Here is a 24,708-nt window from a genome sequence, read left to right on the forward strand (position 1 = left end):
ACTTGCGGGCCAATTAAGGCCGGCCCAGCATGAAATGCGAGCAGCAGCGCTCAGTGCTACCTGTGCAGGGCGGGGGACAAGAGGGGTGAGCGCGAGTTTCACGCATACGCACGAGTGCGCGCTTGATAATCTCCCTGAACCACAGAGCTGCCTCAGGGAGATGAAGAGTTTAAAAAAATAATAATAAAGAAATGGAAATGTTATAAAACATGTCCCCTCATGTGACTCTGTCACACGAGCAGGGACATGTTATTAATTAAATTTTAAATGTTATTTTTATTTGCTTTAGGAAACCTCATCCCGCCCGTGGATGAGGCTTGCTAAAAAGTGCAAAGGCCGCTTGGCCTTTTCGCCTGCCCGCCAACCGTAAGGTTGGACGGGCAGCGAAAACTCTCTTTTATTTACCTTGTTAATAGCCTTTAACTTGTTGGCAGGCATGCGCCCGCCAACCGAAATATCGCGCGACTGTGCGTTGACGTCGTCAGTATGCTCGCCTGACGTCAACGCGCGTCATTTTGCGCTCGAGCGGGTCGGGCACGCGCCCACCCAGGTAAAAATTTTGCCCCATGTTTTTCAAGAGTTAAATGAAACCATTTAGAATTATGATATATATGTCAAAGGCCCTGTTGTTTAATAATCTAGTTATGACTATTATGCATAAGCAATAGGCTAACTAAGTTTAAAATAATTTTCTCTTTCATAATGATTATAACTGTTCTCATCGCCGTCTAGCTGAAGGCAATTGTCCCCCTGTCAAAAAGGCACATTTGTCACCACAATGCCAAGGATCATATAGATTATGATTGATGAAACAAATGCTCATTGTTTGCATTAAACCATTCTCTAGTAGAACTGCAGACTCCAGAGCTGGGTCAACAAACTCTTCCACATTAATACTTGAATAAGAGGCCTGTTAGCTGCCTGGGAATCAACAAATAGTCACGACAGTTAGTGTAACATCATGGCTGGCTTATTTTGTTTTGTTATCACTAACAAAACTACTTTGTTAGGAATCACATAGGAATCAACATATATTCTGGCAACATCATTAGTGATATCATGGTATAAAAAAAAACAGGCATTTCTGACTTTGTTTACAAAAAGACAAATTGGAATTTCAGTTCCCATGTCCCACAGCAAGGAATAATTCTGGAGGTTCCCAATCTCACCTGCACGCTAGGAAACAATTCCATTTAACACCACAGTGTAATTCCTCAAGGGTCGAAATGGCCCTTTATGACTTGAGTACAGGTTGATACTATCTCTGGTCTCTTTCCTCCTGTGTTCATTTTGTCAGCAATTCTACTGGAGGGCAAGTAAAAGCTCCTTCATCCCCTTTGCTGAATCTGAGCCAATGTAGACACAGGACTTTGGACACATTGGAAATGTTCAAACAGACACTATAGAAAGCTGGGGTTCCGACATCTATGACTGTGTTCTGTCTTAATTCAGCATGCTGGAGGATCAGTTGGACAATGGCCCAGTGAAGGGCTTTGAAGATTCCATTGCAGCCCTGTGGTCTGTGCCATGCTAAGCGTGTGCCCAGCAGTGGAAGGAGGGCAGGGCCAAGGGGCCTAACACTTCAGGCGATACAATCACAAAAGGGAGCAGCACGGAGGTGGAAACAACACTAATGTACAGCATGTCAAGCACTGTTAGAGTCAAAAATGATTTGAATTGAATTTCCACACTTGATCTACACTGAGGGAAATAAACACCTAACTGGGGGAGGTGGCTCCACAAATATCCCCATCCTCAATGATGGGGGAGCCCAGCACATCATTCCAAAAGAAAAGGCTGACGCTTTTGCAACAATCTTTCAGCCAGAAGTGCCGATTGGATGATCCATTTCAGCTCCTCCCGAGGTCCCCAGCATCATAGATGCCAGTCTTCAGCCAATTTGATTCACACCACATGGTATCAAGAAACAGTTGAAGGCACTGGATATTGCAAAGGCTATGGGCCCTGACAACATTCCAGCAATAATAATGAAGACTTGTGCTCCAGAACTTGCCACGCCCCTAGCCAAGCTGTTCCAATATGGCTGCAACACTGGCATCTACCTGGCAAAGTGGAAAACTGCCCAGGCATGTACTGTCCACAAAACACAGGACAAATCCAACCCGGCCATTTACTGCCCCACCAGTCTACTCTCGATCCTCAGTGAAGTGATGGAAGGGGTCGATGACAGTACAATCAAGTGGCATTTACTCAGCAATAACCTGCTCACTGATGCTCAGTTTGAGTTCTGCCAGGGCTGCTCAGCTCCTGACCTCATTACAGCCTTAGTCCAAACATAGACAAAAGGGTTGATCTCAAGAGGTGAGGTGAAAGTGACTACCCTTAACATCAAGGCAATATTTGACTTAGAGTGTGGTGTCAAGGAGCCCTAGCAAAACTGAAGTCAATGGGAATCAGAGGGAAAACTCTCCACTGGTTGGAGTCATACCTAGCACAAAAGGAAGGTGGTTGTGGTTGTTGGAGGTCAATCATCTCAGTCCCAGGATATCACTGCAGGAGTTCCTCAGGGTAGTGTCCTCAACCCAAACATCTTCAGCTGCTTCATCAATATCCTCCCCTCCATCATAAGGTCAGAAGTGGGAATGTTTGCTGATGGACTGCACAATGTTCGGCACTATTCGCGACTCCTCAGACATTAAAGCAGCCCATACCCATATACAGCAAGACCTGGACAACATTCAAGCTTGGGCTGATAAGTGTCACACGAGTGCCAAACAATGACCATCTCCAACAACAGAGAATCCAACCATCTTACCTTGACATTCAATGGCCTTACAATCGCTAAATCCCCCACTATCAACATCCTGTGGGTTACCATTGACTAGAAACTGAACTGGACCAGCTATATAAATACTATGATCTATACTGAGGGAAATAAACACCTAACTGGAGGAGGCGGCTCTGCAAATATCCCCATCCTCAATGATGGGGGAGCCCAGCACATCATTCCAAAAAATACTACTACAAGAGCAGGTCAGGGACTAGGAATCTTGCATCGAATAACTCACCTCCTGACTCCCCAAAGCCTGTCCACCATCTACAAGGCAAAAGTCAGGAGTGTGATGGAATACTCTCCACTTGCCTGAAAGAGTGTAGCTTCAACAGCACTCAAGAAGCTCAACACCATCCAGGACAAAGCAGCCCGCTTGATTAGCACACCATCCACCACCTTCAACATCCACTCCATCCACCACTGACACGCAGTAGCAGCAGTGTGTACCATTTATAAGATGCACTGCAGCAACTCACGAAGGCTCCTTCAACAGCACCTTCCAAACCCATGACCACTACCATCTAGAAGGACAAGGGCAGCAAGTAGATGGGAACACCACCACCTGTAAGTTCCCCTCCAAGCCACACACCATCCTGACTTGGAAATATTTTGCCATCCCTTCACTGTCGCTGGGTCAAAATCCTAGAACTCTCTACCTAACAGCACTGTGGGTGTACCTACACCACATGAACTGCAGCAGTTCAAGAAGGTGAGTCATCACCACCTTCAAAAGGGCAATTAGGGATGGGCAATAAAATACTGGCCAAGCCAGCAACACCCTCATCCCATGAAAGAATAAATAAGAATGTGCACAGCACTACAAAACCAATCCCTGTGTGCGTTTCACACAGTAAAAACAATACATGAGCTGGCTCTCTTTTCGAACACCTTCCTTTGCCACATAATTATCCCAATGACGAACTAGTATCTTCTCAACCTAATATCTTTTCTGCAGAATAATGCTTTAGTGGCACCCTTTTTTTTCTACCTGAATGTGCCAGTTTTCATGCAGAAGTTGGCTGGCTGAAGTTGCAACAAATTCCTCCTGCCTGATGACCTCCTTCAGCTGGCCAAAGATGATGGCTTGGAACACCTGCCTTAGGCGCACAACCAACTCCCTCTGGGCATTTCCAGAAGCTTCTTGATGTGCCACCAAAAGCGAGTACTTTAGTCGTTTCTGCTCCAATGTGTGCAATTGTTCCAGATCCTTCCTGTACTGTGAGACAACCTAAACAAACAACAAAAATAAATCTCTAAATATACCATAAGACCATCACTTTAATACTCCCACAGCTTGCTTATTTATATGCATATTCTTTACTGATCTGTTCTTTGTTTGATCCGAATTGATATTATAGAATCAAAGAAAAAACTAATATCAGCAGACAGCTGGTCCTTAATAGAAAGAGTACATACTTATGGAATACGAGGTGCATTGTGAGGCTCTAAATCACAGGCAGACGTTGCTGACCCATGGGAATCATAAAATCAATGGACTGAAAACCGCAGACAACATACGTTACTTTGCAATACCCACCAGCAGCCTCACAAAATTTACCCCAAAAAATATAGGGTAAAATAGACATGCAGTCACACAGTCAATATTACTAGTGAAATATTAAGTAGCGAAGACAGGAAATTCTTTTGTATACACTTTTCTCCTGATCAAAGCCTTCAACGCAACTTGGTGAACATCTCTTTTAATGCTGTGTTTGTGCTCTATCTTTATTCTATTCGGTGAAGTGTCAAAAAGTGCATTGTGATGCTGCCAATGAAAGTGAGATCACATTCAAGTTTTCAAAGATTTGGCTTCCCTGCAGTGCCAGTATAAAGGGAGGCCACGCATAAGTGTAAAGCCAATACTGGAAGACACAAGGGTAGATTGTGATTTTTTTTAACAATAGTATAAAACTGGCACTAGCAAGTCAATATCCCATCTTACATCTTTCTTGATTTTTGTTCTATTAAGTTAGCCTCCCATCTCATCAGTGCACTGTCACTGACTTATGGAACTATGAAATTATGCATCGAGACAGAGGGCCATTCAGCTTATTATGCCTGTGCTGGCCCTTTGGAAGAGCTTCCTAATTAATCCTACTTACACAACACCAACAAAAATACTGCAGGTGCTGGAAATCCGAAATAAAAACAAGGAGCTGCTGGAAAAACTCAGCAGGTCAGACAGAAGCTGCAGAGAGAAACAGTGTTAATGTTTCTGGTCAAGATGACCTTCCATCAGGACCGAAGAAACATTTTTACAAAACATTTTTCCAGCATGTTTAGTTTTGGTTGCAGTTAATCCTGCTCCTTTGGCCTTTCCCCACAACTAAGCAAATCTCCCCCTTTAAATATTTATCCAGTTCCTTTTTGAAGGTCGCTATTGAATTTGCTTCCACCGCTCTGTCACAGACAGCTCATTCCAGATGATAATGAGTCGCTGCACAAAAGTTGTTTTCCTCACCTCACGGTCGGTTCTTTTGCCATTTATCTTAAATCTATGCCCTCTTACTAACCCTTCTGCCAGAGTTTCTCCTCAATTACTCTATCATTACCTTTCATGATTTTGAACTCCTCTATCAAGTCTCCTCTTAACCTTCTCTGTTCTAAGGAGAACAGCCCCAGTTTGTCCAGATTCTCCATGTAACTGAACTCCCACATCCTGGTGCCATTCGAATATATCTTTACCGTCTCTAAGGCCTTGAAGTCCTTCCTAAAGTGTGGTGCCCTGAATTGGATGCAATACACCAGCTAGGGCCAATCCAGTGGTTTATAAGTGTTCAGCACAACTTGTTTGCTTTTGTACTCTATGGGCAGAGTTGCCAGTACAGCTACGACACTGGCATCTACCCGGCTATGTGGAAAATTGCCCAGATATGTCCTGTACACAAAAAGTAGGACAAATCCAACCCAGGCAATTACCGCCCCAACAGTCTACTCTCCATCATCAGTAAAGTAATGGAAGGAGTCATTAACAGCGCTAGCAAGCGGAACTTGCTTAGCAATAACCTGTTCATTGACACCCAGTTTGGGTTCCGCCAGGTGCACTCAGCTCCTGGCCTCATTACAGCCTTGGTTCAACATGGACAAAAGAGCTGAACTCCCGAGGTGGGGTGAGAGTGACTGCCCTTGACATCAAGGTAGCATTTGACAAAGTGTGGCATCAAGGAGCCCGAGCAAAACTGGAGTCAATGGGAATCAGGAGGAAAACTCTCTGCTGGTTGGAGTCATAGCTAGCACAAAGGAAGATGGTTGTGGTTGTTAGAGGTGAATCATCTCAATTCTAGGACATCACTGCAGGAATTCCACAGGGTAGTGTCCTAGGCTCAGCCATCTTCAGCTGTTTCATCAATGACCTTCCTTCTTTCATAAGGTCAGAAGTGGGGATGTTTGCTGATGATTGCACAATGTTCAACACCATTCGTGACTCCTCAGATACTGAAGCAGTCCATGTCCAAATGCAGCAAGACCTGGACAATATCCAGGATTGGGCTGACGAGTGGCAAGTAACATTCGCACCACACAAGTGTCAGGCAATGACCATCTCCAATAAGAGAGAATCTAACCATCACTCCTTGACATTCAATGGCATTACCATCACTGAATCCCTCACTATCAACATCCTGGGGTGTTACCATTGACCAGAAACTGAACTGGACTAGCCATAAAAATACTGTAGCTACAAAAGCAGGTCAGAGGGTAGGAATCCTGCGATGAGTAACTTATCTCCTGAATCCCCAAAGCCTGTCCGCCATCTACAAGGCACAAGTCAGATGGAATACTCCCCACTTGCCTGGATGAGTGCAGCTCCCACAACACTCAAGAAGCTTGACACCAGCCAGGACAAAGCAACCAGCTTGATTGGCACCACATCCACAAACTTTCACTCCCTCCACCACCAACAGACAGTAGCAGCAGTGTGTACCATCTACAAGATGCACTGCAGGAATTCACCAAGGTTCCTTAGACAGCACCTTCCAATCCCATGACCACTAGTATCTAGAAGGACAATGGCAGCAGACAGATGGGAACACCACCACCTGGAAGTTCCCCTCCAAATCACTCACCATCCTGACTTGGAAATGTATCGGGGTTCCTTCACTGTCGCTGGGTCAAAATCCTGTAACTCCCTCCCTAACAGCCCTGTGAGTGTACCTATACCACATGGACTGCAGCGGTTCAAGAAGGCAGCTCACCACCACCTTCTCAAGGGCAACTAAGGATGGGCAAAAAACGCTGGCCCAGCCAGCGAAGCTCACATCCCATGAATGAATAATAAAAAAGAAGACCATGCCATGACTAATGTGTCCTGTTTCACAGCCCACTGCAATGCAGTAATTATCTCCCCTTGCTTCCGCAGGCATATCTGGAATCAGCAGATGGAATCCACGACCCAGGGCCTCCAATCAAGCCCCAAAAAAATCTCTGAAGAGGAATCTGGAGGCGCCCTCTTCAAAGTGCCAACACAGCGCTCACCCACACCCTCCACCAGCGCAGAGTCACACATCTCGATGGGACCTAGCTTTAGAGTAGCCTTGGGGTCACAATCTGGTAAGCACATCACAATGTCTGATCCACAACTGGTGGAGGCAGGGTCTTCCCAGGTTTCTGGCACTCGGAGAACTGCTGGAGGCCAGAAAATTGCTGAGTCCGAGTCAGATGATGAGCCTCTGGACTCCTCATGTCACAGTTGCTTAAGCAGCAAAACCAAGCTCGGGAACATCAGGAAGGGATGTCTCCGGCACTCCTCAGATTGCAAGGCATGACGGAGGAGTCTGTCTGCCTTCATTCTGAAGTGATAGCACCGGCATGCCAACGCACCTAGGCCAACACTGGTAGGATGGCAGCTGCCATGGAGACCTTGGTCCAGGATGTCGCTCCTGCACTGCTGCGCGGGCTCAACTCCATCACTGAAAACATAGTTGGCCTCCAACAGTGTGTACGTGAGAGGGCTGCCGGACAGGTCGTTAACACTCCAGGTTCCCTTCTCCAAGGAGTCAGCCTGGGGCCCTCGGGCACCCATAGGGAAGAGAATCAGCAGATGTACCCCCAGAGCCATCCACCCAAGTGACTCCGGGAGTGTCTGGCCCATCCAAATCCCCTCTTCCTGTGCTCTCAGCAGCTCCAGCTCCACAGGCCGAGGAGGGTGCCACTGCCACATAGCAGGACCCCGAAAGCAGGCCGGGGCCCTCAAGGTCTCGACCCTTCAGAGGACGCCCACCATGGTCATCACAAATACGGCCTAGTAGTCAACATGCTGTCTCCAACGCCGCTGTGGATGCCCGGGGAGCACCAAGATGTAGCGGCAGGGTTAGGAAGATTAAGATGATGTAGTTGCACAGCCTGGGCATGGGTGTTGATCATTTGTACATACTGTTCACTATTGTCAATAAACTCCCAAGAATGTCACCCTGCCTATGGCTCCTTGTTCTGATGAGCAGTGTTCCTGTCATGGAGATGTGAAACCTTTCTGCACAAGGTAAAGGCAGGTGTCTCAGTCCAGGGCCTCTTCCCTGTGCTTTGTGCAGCCTTCAAACTAAAGTGATGGTCCAGCCTCACACTCCCTGGAAACATTACTGATGCCTGCACCTCAATGGTGCTTGTCATTGCTGCCAGAATGTTGTGGGCAGACGTCACAGAGTTCCATCATTCTCTCTGTGTGCTTTCAGCACCTTTGAAGTGCAGCTGACCCCCATCTCTTCAGCATCTGTGACACTGATGCTGTGCTCCTGAAGGGCTCAGGTGCTGAAGGCAGACAAAGGATCAGATGCTTTGAAAGTTTCATGGCTGCGTCACTATACTATGACCCTGATCACAGAGCACAAGCGAGCTGCCGTCAGCCAGACATGAGTCAGACATTCTCAGAGGCAATATGAATATCTATGGAGTGTCCTCACTGCATGTCATCATCATCCTCCTGCAATGGAGTAACTATTAGGGCCTTTACTGTGTCTCCATGACAGGAGCATTATTACAGAGGGTATGCGCACTGCCATAAGCCAGACTGGAGTCAAACATTCATAGATGCAATGTGAGGATCTATGGTGTTTCCTCACTGCATGTCATCAAAATCCTTCACAAATCTAGCAGCTATGAGGGCCTCCCAAGCACACCTGCCTCGTCTGGCCAGTACGAGGGTCTCATTCCCGTCATCGTCGCCTTTGAGGACCTCCTTTCCTCATCCCTGTTGGTATCCTCCTGGTTGGAGGAGATCTCCAGCTCCGGCATCTCCTCAATCAGCTCCTCTCCCGTTGCAGCACGAGGTTGTAAAGGGCGCAGCCGACGTCAACAATGCAGGGCTCCACCAGACCGGTCCAGGCACAGAACCACATTTTCAGCATCCCAATGGTTTGCCCCAACAAGTTGCAGCATGAGCCTCATTATACCTTTGCTCTGCTGCAGTCTGAGGCCGCTGCATGGGTGTCATCAGCCACGTCCTCTGCAGGTAGCCCTTGTCCCTGAGAAGCCATCCCTGTAGCTTATGTGGACCCTGGAAGATTTCAGGATCTGTGACCAACTGAGAATGTAGGAGTCGTGCACACTCCCTGGAAACTGTGCGCAGACCTGCAGGATGCATTTGTGGTGATCGCACACCAGCTGCACATTCAGCGAATGGAATCCCTTGTGTGTTGTGATGGAGATCTGAGCACCTCGTGAGTGCAGTCGATGGCAAGCTGCACCTGTGGGGAGTCCGAGATCTGGGCGAATCCAACTGCTCTTGCACCCTGACTGTCCTGGTCCCGTGTGAAATGCACAAAGTCGTGTGCCCTCATGAGGATGGTATCCATGACTTCATTGATGCATTTGTGGGTAGAGGCTTGTGATATCCCACAGAGGGCACCTGTGGAGCCCTGAAAAGAGCCACTAGCAATTGAGCTCTGTGGTCACTTTCATGGCCACTGGCAGTGGATGCCCTCCATGTCCCTGTGGTGCCAAACCCTGCAGTAGCTGGGAGATGTGACTGACCAGGTTCCCTAGACATGCGCAGTCTTCGGCGACCCTGATTCTTGGTCATCTGCAGGAATGAAAGGCGGTGTCTATAGACCCTGGGTCTAGCCAGGTGCCGCCCAGCTACAGCTCACTGTGGCTCTTGGGCGGCATGTGCAGGAGCCCCAGCCGCCCCTTCTTCCCGAGAGTGCTGCTCCTCCCTCTGCACAGCCACGCGCCTCCGTCACTCTCTTCTCTGTCAGCTTCACTCTCTGTAAGCCATGAGGCATACAGCTAGGTCACCAGGCTCCATGATCCTGATGTACTCCTTCTGCAGGATGAAAGAGAGAAAGAGGCGTGGATTAGCTTGGGTGTTCTAAGAAACCTCTTGGTTAAGTCTGAAGGCCCCTTTACGCATCACAGAGTGTGCTAGCCATCAATTGGATGGCCAGAGATTAGTGCGCTGCATGGCTGCCTGAAACCCTACCCACCTCCACCCCACTGGACTGCATGCTGTGCTCTCAGCTCAGGCATTCTCCTAACCCGCACTGCAAGCCTGTGCTGTTAGTTTGAACCATGGGGGAGACTGGTCCAAACCCGGATGATGACATTGCAAGGAGCTGTGAGCGCCTTTACCAGTGACTGCTCCATGGCCAGTTTTAGCAAGGAGATTGTACAAGCATGCCCAGTCATTCAACTGTTCTGCAGTCCACTAAAATGTTCATTACTTTGCAGTCTATGCCACAGGGGTGAAAAGCTCTGGAGCACTTGGTAGTGTTTTGATGCCTCTTTGTTGCTTGAGTGGGCAGATAAGCTAGAGGCCCGACTCCAATCATAACAATGTGGCTGTGCCTGAACTGCCTCAGCTGCAGAGGAATGGTCATTTTATATAAAGTTTCCCTAATGCGTGGCCACTTCCCTTACCCAGCCCACCATCCCCGCACGTGCTTGTGCGCTACCTTCAAGAGCAGGGCAGCCCTTAACACCCACCCCTCTGAAGTCGCCTCAGCTGCAGGGCAGCCCTTACCTGCCCACCACCCAACGCACCTCAAGCTTGAAGTCCAACAAGCAGCCCAGGCGAGCGCTCTGCAACATTACTGTATCCTCACCTCCGAGTTCTCCTCAAAGTGCAGCCCGCCAAGTGCACGCCTTTTATATGCTGTTGTGAAACACGTCGGCGTGCAATCACGCCAATGTGGGCAAGTGATCCAGCTTGGTGGGGTGGGGGGGGGGGGCAGGGGGGGCAATTCCAGTGGGCTGTGCTTATATGCTTATAATGATATACAGATGTATTACAATGAGGTGCCTGACGTCCGATGGTGGGAAACGTGGCCCGCCATTGGCGGGTGGAGTGGATGATCGCAAACTGGTTTCACGACATCATGTAACCGATTTTTGGCCTTCTCGCCATATTGTCCGTTCATGACACCGAACACATTCGATGCCAGTGAGCATGGAAAATCCCAGCCTGTCTCTATTTATAAAGCCAAGGACCCCGTATGCTTTTCTTAACAGCCTGTTCGAATTGTCCTTGTCATAGTTGCCAACTTGTTCACATATTTACAAAATAATTGAAAGATGCCCACCATTTTTACAAAATGTAGAGTTTAGCTTTGCATTCCTATGGATAATATTCTTGGACTACTCTTATTCACACAATTAGTTTGAGGTTAATCAGAATAGACTTCCCCATCATTTAAATTGTAGGAACAGCCAGGAGATATGGTGACTAACAGTGGGGGATGAACTGCCCTGCTGCTACCTTTTGCATACAACTTATTTATTAATGGACATGAAATTTAATTACAGGACACTTTTAATAATTGACGCTACGTTATTAAATTTTTTCTTATTCATTCATGGGATGTGGGCTTCGCTGGCTGGGCCAGCATTTATTGCCCACCCCTAGTTGCCCTTGAGAAGGTGGTGGTGAGCTGCCTTCTTGAACCGCTGCAGTCCACGTGGTGTAGGTACACCCACAGGGCTGTTTAGAAAGGTGTTCCAGTATTTTGACCCAGCGGCAGTGAAGAAACGGCGATATATTTCCACGTCAGGAAGGAGAGTGACTTAGAGGGGAACTTCCAGGTGGTGGTATTCCCATCTATCTGCTGCCCTTGTCCTTCTAGATGATAGTGGTCGTGGGTTTGGAAGGTGCTGTGGAAGAGGCCTTGGTGAATTGCTGCAGTGCATCTTGTAGATGGTACACACTGCTGCTACTGCGCATCGGTGGTGGAGGAAGTGAAAGTTTGTGAATGTACTGCCAATCAAGCGGGTTGCTTTGTCCTGGATGGTGTCAAGCTTCTTAAGTATTGTGGGAGCTGCACTCATCCAGGCAAGTGGGGAGTATTCCATCACACTCCTGATTTCAGCCTTGTAGATGGTGGGCAGGGGAGTCAGGAGGTGAGTTACTCGTCGCAGGATTCCTAGCCTCTGACTTGCTATTGTAGCCACAGTATTTATATGGCTAGTCCAGTCCAGTTCAGTTTCTGGTTAATGGTAACCCCCAGGATGTTGATAGTGGGGAATTGTGATGGTAATACCATTGAGTTTCAAGGGGCGATGGTTAGATCCTCTCTTGTTGAAGTTGGTCATTGCCTGGCATTTATGTGGCCCGAATGTTACTTGCCAGCCCAAGCCTGGATATTGTCCAGGTCTTATTGCTTTTGGACATGGACTGGTTCAGTATCTGAGGAGTGGCAAATGGTGCTGAACATCGTGCAATCATCAGCGAACACCCCCACTTTTAACCTTATGATGGAAGGAAGGTCATTGATGAAACAGCTGAAGATGGTTGGGCCTAGGACACTAGCCTGAGGAACTCCTGCAGTGATATCCTGGAGCTGAGATGACTAACCTCCAACAATCACAACCATCTTCCTTTGTGCTAGGTATGACTCCAACCAGTGGAGAGTTTTCCCCCCTGATTACCATTGACTCGAGTTTTGCTAGGGCTCCTTGAAGCCACATTCGGTCAAATGCTGCCTTGATGTCAAGGGCAGCCACTCTCACCTCACCTTGGGGGTTCAACTCTTTTATCAATGTTTGAACCAAGGCTGTAATGAGGTCAGGAACTGAGTGGCCCTGGCGAAACCCCCAGATTGGGCGTCAGTGTGCAGGTTATTGTCAACCAATTGCACTTGATAGCACTGTTGATGACCCCTTCCATCACTTTACTGATGATCAAGAGTAGACTGATGGGCAGGTAATTGGCTGGATTGGATTTGTCCTCTTGTGTGTGTACATAACATACCTGGGCAATTTTAGCCGGGTAGATGCCAGTGTTGTAGCTATGCTGGAACAGCTTGGTTAGGGGCACAGCAAGTTCTGGAGCACGAGTCTTCAGTGCTATTGCCAGAATATTTTCGGGGCCCATAATTTTTGCAGTTTCCAGTGCTTTCAGCTGTTTCTTGTTATCCCGTGGAGTGAATCAAATTGTCAAACCCCCAGAGCATTACCCTGGGTCTCTGGGTTATTAGTCCAGTGACAGTACCACTATGCCATCGCCTCCCCTCCCCTGATATTATAACACAAAATAATCTCTCCCAAAGACATTGCGGTAATAAGACTAGAAGAATCATTTGTTTTCAAAAGAATCCTAAATACAAAAGACACCATAAGACCATAAGACATATGAGCAGAAATTAGGCCTTTCGGCCCATTGAGCCTGCTCCGCCATTCAATCATGGCTGATAAGTTTCTCAATCCCATTCTCCCGTCTTCTTCCCGTAACCTTTGATCCCCTTACCAATCAAGAACCTATCTATCTCGGTCTTAAATACACTCAATGGCCTGGCCTCCACAGCCTTCTGTGGTAATGAATTCCATAGATTCACCACTCTCTGGCTAAAGAAGTTTCTCCTAATTGCTGTTCTAAAAGGTCTTCCCTTTACTCTGGGGCTGTGCCCTCAGGTCCTAGTCTCTCCTACTAATGGAAACATCTTACCCTCGTCCACTCTATCCAGGCCTTTCAGTATTGTGTAAGTTTCAATCAGATCCCCCCTCATCCTTCTAAACTCCGTAGAGTATAGACCCAGAGTCCTCAAACGTCCCTCATATGTTAAGCTTTTCATTCCTGGGATCCTTCTCGTGAACCTCCTCTGGACCCTCTCCAGGGCCAGAACATCCTTCCTGAGATATGGGGCCCAAAATTGCTCACAATATTCTAAATGTGGTCCGACCAGAGCCTTATAAAGCCTCAGCAGCACATCCCTGCTTTAATATTCTAGTCCTCTCGAAATAAATGCCAACATTGCATTTGCCTTCCTAACTATCGCGTCAACCTGCAAGTTAACCTTAAGAGAATCCTGGACTAGGACTCCCAAGTCCCTTTGCACTCCAGATTTCTGAATTCTCTCCCCATTTAGAAAATAGTCTATGCCTCTATTCTTCCTACCAAAGTGCATGACCTCACACTTCCCCACGTTGTATTCCATCTGCCACTTCTTTGCCCATTCTTCTAACCTGTCCAAATCCTTCTGCAGCCTCCCCACCTCCACAATACTACCTGTCCCTCCACCTATCTTTGTATCATCTGCAAACTTAGCCAGGATGCCCTCAGTTCCTTCATTTAGATCATTAATGTATAAAGTGAAAAGTTGTGGTCCCAACACTGACCCCTGCGGAACTCCACTAGTCACCGGCCGCCATCCTGAGAAGGACCCCCTTATCCCCACTCTCTGCCTCCTGCCAGACAGCCAATCTTCTATCCATGTTAGTACCTTGCCTCTAACACCATGGGCTCTTATCTTACTGAGCAGCCTCCTGTGCGGCACCTTGTCAAAGGCCTTCTGGAAGTCCAAGTAGATAACATCCATTGGCTCTCCTTTGTCTAACCTGCTCGTTACCTCCTCAAAGAATTCTAACAGATTTGTCAGGCATGACCTCCCCTTGATGAAACCATGTTGACTTTGCCCTATTTTACCATGCACTTCCAAGTATTCTGAAATCTCATCCTTAATAATGGACTCTAAAATCTTACCAACGACCGAGGTCAGGCTAATCAGCCTGTAATTTCCCGCCTTTTGCCTCACTCCCTTCTTAAACAGGGGGGTTACATTAGCAATTTTCCAGTCCTCCGGGACCCGCCCTGACTCCAGTGATTCCTGAAAGATCACCACTAACGCCTCCACTATCTCTTCAGCTATCTCCTTCAGAACTCTGGGGTGTAATCCATCTGGTCCAGGTGATTTATCCACCTTCAGACCTTTCAGTTTTCCTAGCACCTTCTCCTTGGTAATGGCCACCATACTCACCTCTGCCCCCCGACTCTCTTGAACTTTGGAGATGTTACTCGTGTCTTCCATCGTGAAGACTGACACAAAGTACTTATTCAGTTCCTCCACCATTTCTTTGTTCCTCACTACTACTTCTCCAGCGTCATTTTCCAGCGGCCCAATGTCCACTTTTGCCTCTCTCTTACCCTTTATATATCTAAAAAAAGCTCTTGCAATCTTCTTTTATATTACTGGCTAGTTACCAAGCTCTCTCAGGTCTGTATGCATGATTAAAAGTAAAACTTTGCTGGAAAGAATTACTCCTTTCATGTATACTGAACATCTGTACAATCCTAACAAGCTAAACAACAAACACACACTCAGTTTGGTTATTTTAAACCTCAACTTCAATAGGGCTTTTTACTCTGTCAAACCAATCTGGCTATTTCCCTTCAAAGTCAGCTAGAAAGCCACTACTCACTCTAATCCACATCCACAAAGACAATTATTACTTTCAGCGATGTGGGTTTGAACTAAGGTCAGAGAAAGAAAGCCAAAGTCTGCACAACTGATGGTCACAACATAATGTCTCAATTTGGGCTGGCAAGATGCTTGAGGTGAGGGGAGAGGTAGAGACTGGGAGGATGGGAGCGATTGGAAAAGGGAGGCAATAGGTGGCGGGGGTGGGTGGGGCGCGCAGGGGGTGGGGTGGGGGAGGAAAGTGTTGACTGGAAGAACCCCATGGTTTTAACACGGACCAGGAGAAACATTCCTGCACATTCTGCATCCACATTCAGTTAGATATTTTTCAAAAAACTCAGATTTTTGATGGTGCCCATTACCTGGTTCTCCTGAGCTGAGTTGGTTTTGTTGAGCATGCAAGATGATGACAAGAAAGAGTCATGAGCTGCTAGGGACCACAGAAGGCTCATGCTCTATCAGTAAAACTTGCATAATATAAGGTGTAGTATTAGACCAGTGCTCTAGAATTTTATTTGATGTACTAAGAGCAGGCAAGAACTTTGGCTTTTCTCCAGAAAATTATTTTCAGTAAAGATTTGAAGGAATATGTTTTGTTTATAGAAATGGGGATAACGTGTCATGATAAACCTAGCAACTACAGGCCAGTCAGTTTAACCTTGGTGGTGGAAAGCTTTTAGAAATGATAACAGTCACAAGTATAGATTACTTAAGGAAAGCAAGCACAGATTTGCTAAAGGCAAATCGAATTTAACTAACTTGATTGAGTTTTTTGATGAGGTAACAGACATGGCTGATGAGGGCAATGTGGTACATGGGCTTCCGTAAGGCGTTTGATAAATTGCCACATATAATACAATGGTGTTTAATGGGGGGTGACAAGGGTCTCGCCTGATCTAATGCATTACAGCACAGAAGGAGGCCATTCAGTCCATCAATTTATGCCAGCTTTCTGTAGAGCAGTCAGTCAGTTGCATTCCCCCGTTCTGTCCCTGTAAACCTGCAGGTTTATTTCCCTCATGTGTCCATCCAATTTTCCTTTAAAATCATTTGATCACCTGCACTTCCACCACCCTCATAGGCAACAAGTTCCAGGTCATTAGCACTTACAGCATACAAAAGTTCTTCCTTACACCTGCCTGCATCTCTTGCCCAAAACGTTAAATCAGTGTCCCTGAGTCCTTGTTCCCAGCTAATGGGAATTTTTCTGTTCCATTAGTCATGAGGTAGCTTCCTAGTTAGTTGTGTTGAAACTGCTCTATAATGCCAGTTGTTCCTGGGCCTACAACGTCTGGTATTACAAAAATAACTTCAAAAATAATCTACGTTGGCAGGCAAGTACTCTTCATATGGATTCTCCCAGCTCCATACCACTGTGGGGGCACCCCATTATAACTTTTGTTTGTAGACTGCATACTTAAGTTAAGTATGTTCTACTTGTTTGCCTGCTTGTACAATAAACATACTTTTCAAAATGTGCATGCATTTCAATACATAGTGTTAGTATTCAACATAAACTCATAACTATTTTCTGTAACATTGCCCTTCAAGATCATTCCACATACACCAAGGCCAGGATGTTCCTGTCGGCGAGCGGAGGGGCGGGGCCCACTCACGACGCATAAAATGACACGCAGCGACGTTGGGCAGAACTCCAGACGTCACCATGCCCCACTTAAATTTTCAGGTAGGCAGGGGCTCAGCAAAATCAGCTGTGCGCCCGCCGACCTGTCAATGGCCAATTGAGGTCATTGACAGAGTCATTAAAGTAATTAATGGACCTGCCCGTCCAACCTTAAGGTTGGCAGGCAGACCGGGAGCCCTGGCGGGCATTAGAAAATGCATGAAACCTCATCCACGGGCGGGATGATTTTTCATGTAGGTTTTTAAAAATTTAATTAAAGTGTTTTTACAAGTTATGGACATATCGTAACTCATGTGACAGTGTCACATGAGGGGACATGTCAGGGAATTTCTTTTTCTATTTTTAACGTACATCCGATCTCCCTGAGGCAGCACTTAGCCTCAGGGAGATGAGTGCGCTCTTTCGTGCGCATGTGTGAAAGAGTGCACTCTCGGCTGAGGGATTCCCCCGCCGCCACCTACACAGGAAGCGCTCAGCACTTCCGTGCGGACATATCACTGGGTGGACCTTAATTGACCCGCCCACGTACAATGGCGGTGTGCCCCCAATCGGGAGCACCGATCGGAAGCGTACCTCCGTCTGCCCACTCTTCAACTTCCCCCCCAACGGGGGGAAAATTCTGCCGCAAATGTCATTGAAGCGACTCTTTATGCAAGTTGCAAATGACATCCTATGAGGTTGTGCCAAAGGTAAGTTATGCTTCCTTGCCCTTCTCGACCTCTATGCATGCAGTTATGAACATTGTTGACCAAACCTTTCTCCTCCAATGTCTCTCACCATCATTCAGCTAAGTACAATTGCAATCACTTGGTGTCATTCTTATTTATTTAATTGTAGTTGGAGAAACACTTGCAATAGCTTCTCTTCCCACTCCTGCTTTGTTACCTCTGGTGTGCCCCAATGATCAATCCTTCACCTCTATATGTTGCCTCTTGACACCACCATCCAAAAACACAGCATCAGTTTTCGCATGTATTCTGACAATGCAAAGGTCACCACTACGTCTCTTGACACCTCCGCTGTCTCTGAATTATCAGACTGCTTCTGCGGCATCCAGTACTGGATGTGCAGAAATTGCCTGCAATTAAATATTGGGAAGACCAAATCCATTGTCCTTGGTCTCCCATATAAACTCTGTCCTTAGTCACTGGCACTTTCCCTCTCTCTGGCAACTGTCTGTGACTAAACCAGACAGTTGGTAACCTTGACCCAGAGATAAGCTTCTGACCACGTATTCATGCCAGCACTTTTCACAACCATTGGATGTCTCAAAATGCTTTACAGCCAAAAAATTGTGAGGTGTAGTCCCTGCTGTAATGCAGGAAACACAGCAGCTAAGTTGTGCACAACAGGCTCACACATAAAGGGATGCGATAATGATCAGGTGATCTGTTTGTCTTGTGATGTTGGTTGAAGGATAAATGTTGCTGAGTGCACCAGGGATAACTCCCTTGCTCTTCTTCAAAATACTGGGATCTGTCACATCCACCGAGCAGGCCGATGGAACCTTGGTCTATGTCTTATCCAAAAGTTGGCACCTCCGATAGTGGAGCATACTTTCTCCAGTCAGCCTTGATTTTTGCATTTGATGTGGGCGTTGAACCTGCAACTTTACAACACAGAAGCGAGAATGCTACCAACTGAGCCATGGCTGGCAATCCCTTCCACGGCTTTGTCCCTCTCTAATTCCATAAACGCCTCCAGTACACAATCCTACGAGATATCTGTGCTTCTTTAATCTGCCCCTTTTGAGAATCCCAGATTTTAATCGTTCCACCAATGGTGGCTGTACCTTCAGCTGCTTGGGCCCTAAGCAGTGCTATCAAGCGGCACTTGCTTACGAATAACCTGCTCACTGACGCTCAGTTTGGGTTCCACCAGGGCCACTCAGCTCCAGGCTTCATTACAGCCTTGGTTCAAACATGGACAAAAGAGCTGAACTCCCGAGGTGAGGCGAGAACTACTGCCCTTGACACTAAGGCAGTATTTGATCGAGTGTGGCATCAAGGAGCCCTAGCAAAACTGGGATCAATGGGAATCGGAGGAAAACTCTCCGCTGATTTTGTCATACCTAGCACAAAGGAAGATGGTTGTGGTTGTTGGAGGTCAATCATTTCAGTTCCAGGGCATCACTGCAGAAGTTCCTCAGGGTAGTGTCCTAGGCCCGACCATCTTCCGCTGCTTCATCAATGACCTTCCTTCCATCATAAGGTCAGAAGTGGGGATGTTCGCTGATGATTGCACAATGTTCAGCACCATTCGCAACTCCTCAGAGACTGAAGCAGTCCATGTCAAAAAGCAGAAAGACCTGCACAATATCCAGGCTTGGGCTGACAAGTGGCAAGTAACATTTGTGCCACACAAGTGCCAGGCAGTGACCATGTCCAATAAGAGAGAATCTAACCATCACCCCTTGACATTCAATGGCATTACCATCGCTAAATCCCCCACTATTAACATCCTGGGGGCTTACCATTGACCAGAAACTGAACTGGACTAGCCAAATAAATACTGTGGCTACAACCGAAGGTCAGAGGCTAGGAATCCTGCGGCGAGTAATTCACCTCCTGACTCCCCAAAGCCTGTCCACCATCTACAAGGCACAAGTCAAGAGTGTGATGGAATACTGCCCACTTGGCCGGATGAGTGGAGCTCCAACAGCATTTAAGAAGCTTGACACCATCCAGGACAAAGCAGCCCACCTGATTGGCATCCCATCCACAAACATTCACTCCCTTCATCACTGATGCACTGTAGTAGTAGTGTGCACCATCTACAAGATGCATTGCAGGAATTGACCAAGGGTCTATAGACAGCACCTTCCAAACCCATGACCGCTACCATCTAGAAGGACAAGGGCAGCAGACATATGGGAACACCACCACCTGGAAGTTCCCCTCCAAGCCAAACACCATCCTGACTTGGAAATATATCACCGCTCTTTCACTGTCGCTGGGTCAAAATCCTGGAGCTCCGTCCCTTACATCACTGTGGATGTACCTACACCACATGGACTGTAGCAGTTCTAGAAGGCAGCTCACCACCACTTTCTCAAGGCCATTTAGGGATGGGCAATAAATGCTGGCCTGGCCAGTGACACCCAGATCCCATGAACGAATTTTTAAAAAAGCTCTGGAATTCCCTCTCTACACTGCTGCACCTCTCTACATCTCTTTCCTCCTTTAAGCCACTCCTTGAAATTGTCTTCTTTACCAAGCTCTTAATGATCTTCCCTAATATCTCCCTAGGCAGCTCAATATCAAATTTAGCTAGATAACTCTTGATGAAATGCCTTGGGAGATTTTAGATGCTGTATAGTACAGATCATTGTTATTAGGAACAGCTATTGGAGAACATCTGCAAAATAACAAAATGCTCATCTGTACATAAAAATAGCCCAACCTACCTGAAACTAGAACAGAAAATGCTGGAAATACTCAGCAGGTCAGGCCGCATCTCTGCGGAGAGAAACAGAGTTAACGTTTCAGGTCAATGGTCTTTCACCGGATGCTGCCTGACCTGCTGTGCATTTCCGTCATTTTCTGTTTTCGTATCACGTTTATTTTGCGTTCCTTTATGTGAATTTTGCAGGAACTAGCCTTCTACTCGGAAAGGTAAGTGACCACACGCTAAAAATAAATGTAGCTCTATGGCATTTAGCAGCAAAAGATCAAGTGAACATGAAAGGAACCATTCTGAATGTTTTGTCAAGCATATTATCACAGGCTGTTTCTAAATCAACCCCACAGCAATGTACAGAGACACATGTTTCTAGCATTCAGCATGCATTACCTAGCAACTGTTTGACCATGCATGCCTTGAATAAAATTGAACAGAAATAACACGAAAACTGAGTTCACTGAGAATACTCGAGTTTAAATGTACTGAGTTTATTTCTGGTAACCTCTGACCTTTAGATTACAGTAATTTGTTCGCAATGCAGCAATTTAACCTAACTGGGCTGTTCACGCTTTAAGCCTTGTTAGCAGGCCAATCAGCATATGTCAATATGCTAACTTCTTACATGGAATTTTTCTATTGGGCGAGTTCTTTGTCGGTAGATAATTTACATTAGCCTATTAAAAATGAAATGAATTCAAACTAACAGAATGACTGTAGACCAGCTGGTCTAACTTCAGTTGTGGGCAAACTTCGAATCCACATTTCAAGATAAAATTAGTCAGCAGCATCAGCCAATTCTGGCCTTTTGTGCATCCTCAATTTCTGTGGTTCCAGCTTTGGCGGCCATGGCTTCAACTGCCTATAGGCCCTGGACTCTGGAATTCTTTCCCTAAATCTCTCTCTTCTCCTCTGAAACGCTCTTTAAAACTTCCTTCTTTGATCAAGCGTTTGGTCAGCTGTACTAATACCGCTTTACATGGCTCGTTGTCAAACCTTGCCTGATAAGGTAAAAGCAAAAAACTGCGGATGCTGGAAATCCAAAACAAAAATAAAAATACCTGGAAAAACTCAGCAGGTCTGGCAGCATCTGCGGAGAGGAACACAGTTAACGTTTCGAGTCCGTATGACTCTTCAACAGAACTAAGTAAAAAATACCTGATAAAAAATTGCCTGATAAGGCTCCTGTGAAGTATCTTGGGATGCTTTATTGTGTTAAAGACATTGTATAAATGAAAGCTGTTACGATTGTTATTATTATCAGACCTTCATTTCTACAGCAGATACTTTTAGGGCTTCAGTGGTGCCTTAAAGTGGACCCCACATCCCTCACATTCACAGAGTTGACTCATGTTGTCCAATATCTACTTATAAAATCCTATTACCCAGGAATGCAATAATTCTAGAAGGATGCTGGAGGGTTGCCAGAATTTATAGAGCTGTATTTTAGCATTGGAAAAACGGAAGGTAAAAGCACAATTGGGGGAGGAATTAAATTGCAGTTCGGGTGCTTAAGTGGCTAAAGCAGAATTTTCTATACAGCAGTAATTTGATAACGAAGTTACCAATGTACCACATATGAGGCTCTTGGGTTTTTGTTTTATAAAATATCATACCTCATGGCGATACTCTCTCTAGAAAATGTTCCACTTCAGAGAAATATGCCACACATGGATTCATTTTCCAGTTAATATCATCATCCTAAGTTTACTTGTCAAACAGTTATATCTCTTTCTCTGTATTGTGTCTTACTAAAGAACAGAACACTATGATGTGCCATGACATACCTCTTCATCCATATTCTGTATGAGTAGCTCAGCTTCTTCTTCCTCTTGCCTCTGCCTCCCATAGAGATCTTCCATTTTCTCTCTGCTCTCTTGGTTACTTTGAGCTGCTAATGCAGCCAACACCCCATCGTGCTGCATACATAGCCTGCTCTCCATCTCCTCAAACTGTCCTCTGAGGACAGTGTTTAATCTTTCCTCTAAAAGAAACCCATCAGGTTTGAAGTTCCTGAGCAACAACACAATGGCATCAATGTTCATTCTTTTTCGATAATATTCCACATCGGTATCCATATGTATTGTGTTCAACACATGCAAGCTGCAAAAGAAAAACTGAACGTTAATGGTCTCTGCTTTATGTAGTCAGGAATGAAAAAGGAACAATGTTTCAGATTAAAAGAGAAATCACTAATACTGGAATTCTAAAACATAAAAAGGAATGGAAATGCACAGCAGACTTCTTAGTAATTCATTTATTTCAACAGCTACTTCTGTGAGAGTGCACAACCAGTGACTCATGTCATTAAAGATTGGGGTCATGACAGGCTGAGGCTCCTACCTAAGTTAACACAAGTATGAAGGTTTCATTATTTCTAACAAAACTAGATGGATGATTAGTGTTTGCTTTCAACTGATTTTAAGCATTCATCAACAATGAGCTGAATGATGCCCGAATTTTTTTGATTTAGAGTTTTTTGTTCACATGCTGTTGGATTATAATGTAGAGTGAATGAGATGTGAGCAGTCCTCTGATGTGTCAATCACTCTTTCAGTGCCGGAAAGGGGGCTCGTTGAGACATATTCACTCATAACCACGTTTCTGTGTTGACATCCAAGTCTCAATTGAGCTCCACCATTGATGTTTGTGAGAAAAAAAAAGTTTGCAACCAGAAAGAAGTTTCTCCACAGGTCACTGATACTTCACCATTGAGGCAAATCATAGAATTTGTGCGAGCCTAAAATTATCTGAACAAAAGCTAAATACTGCGGATGCTGGAAACCTGAAATAAAAAACAAAAAATACTGGAAAAACTCAACAGGTCAGGCAGCATCTGTGGAGTGAAACAGAGTGAATGTATCAAGTCGAGATGACCTTTCATCAGAACTGGAAAAGGTCATCGTGACCTGAAACGTTAACTCTGTTTCTCTCCACAGATGCTGCCTGACATGCTGAGTATTTCCCAGTACTTTTTGCTAATACCTAAATATACTTATGTACTTTTAATTACCATATATAAAATGCAACTGACTTTTTTTTTTAGTATACAAGTTAGACAGCTAAATCATAGCTCTAGAATTAGCGCAAACTATTTTGGTAGGTCAAAGAGCAAATAGTTAACTAATGAATGCCGTTATCTATTCCATACAAAGAGATGCTTGAGACAATGAAGAAAGGAGGAAGGGAAAGAGGCAGACAGACAAGAAAGGAGAGACAAAAGGTAAAAATGAAATGCCCTGAATTCAATCATGCCTGCTACTGAAACACAAGGGAGCACACTCAACAGTTATGTGCACTCAGCCAACATGACGACAAACTTATGAAATGATTTTGGCACTGTGACATATTACTCTTGCATAGCAGATCCAAAATGCAATTCAACATACTTTATGGTCTGGTTCAACTTTTACTGGCAAATGTGCTTTATTTAAAGAACTACTGGAGGGGGTTTAATCCTTCAAGCCATCAGGGTTGAAATATTGCATAAGGAATTCAGTTGCATTAATGAACCATATGCCACCATGTGCCAAACCAATGGGATTACAAGAATCTCATTCCACAGGGTTTAACTGGAAGAATCACTGCTTCTTAAAAAAATACTGCATTTGGAACGAGGCAAGTAAAGATGGAATAGTAAAATAAGGTAAATAACTAAGATAAGAGGCCTCACTCTATACATCAGAGCTGCAAAAACAATTGCAAGTACAAGTTTGCAACAAAGAATTGTGATTGTTTCAACACAGAGGATGGGAATTTGGCCATCATGTCTGTGCCAATGTTAGTTGGCATCAGGCTTAAACATCTGGGACAAGGTTAACCCAATCAACAGTGTCCAAAGTTTCTATAAAATAAGGCAAAATCCTTGAAAAGTCAAAAACCATACAAGACCAAATAAGACCATAAGTTAATGAGAGTTAGTTGAGGCCAGGGTAGTTTGTCATGGTTTATACATCAGGAGATGTCTCAGTACTGAATTTCAGAGCTTCCGCACCTAAGAAAATGTTTTTAAAAAAACGATGAAAACGGATAAGCATTAATGTGAAAGGGGGCCAGAGGAGGGCTACATAAACAGAGGTAAATTGCCAAGTTGGATTAAATGTATTGCGAGCTGCTAAGATAACTAAAAGGAGGAATGACGGAGGCTCTGAACATCATTTTCCAATCACCTCTGGATAAAGGCATGGTGCTGGAGACTTGTGAACATTGTACATTGTTTAAAAAGGAAGAAAGGGATAGACCGTGTAATCCCA

At 45.6% G+C, this 24,708-nt stretch overlaps 1 protein-coding gene across 3 annotated transcripts in view; it reads right to left on the reverse strand.

Annotated features, from left to right (window-relative positions):
* Nucleotides 1–24,708, reverse strand: part of LOC144677670 (limbin-like) — a 184,283-nt gene that overhangs the window by 123,234 nt on the left and 36,341 nt on the right. For all 3 annotated transcript variants that reach the window (XM_078537849.1, XM_078537792.1, XM_078537736.1), the window contains exons 10-11: nt 22,243–22,558; nt 3,783–4,022 (exon numbers count right to left, since the gene is read on the reverse strand). In XM_078537849.1, coding sequence (XP_078393975.1) covers nt 3,783–4,022; nt 22,243–22,558 — 556 coding nt within the window. The remainder of the gene's footprint in view (nt 1–3,782; nt 4,023–22,242; nt 22,559–24,708) is intronic.

The sequence above is a fragment of the Cetorhinus maximus genome, chromosome 1 (assembly GCF_964194155.1).
Source record: "Cetorhinus maximus chromosome 1, sCetMax3.hap1.1, whole genome shotgun sequence".
In the NCBI taxonomy this organism is placed as follows: Eukaryota; Metazoa; Chordata; class Chondrichthyes; order Lamniformes; family Cetorhinidae; genus Cetorhinus; species Cetorhinus maximus.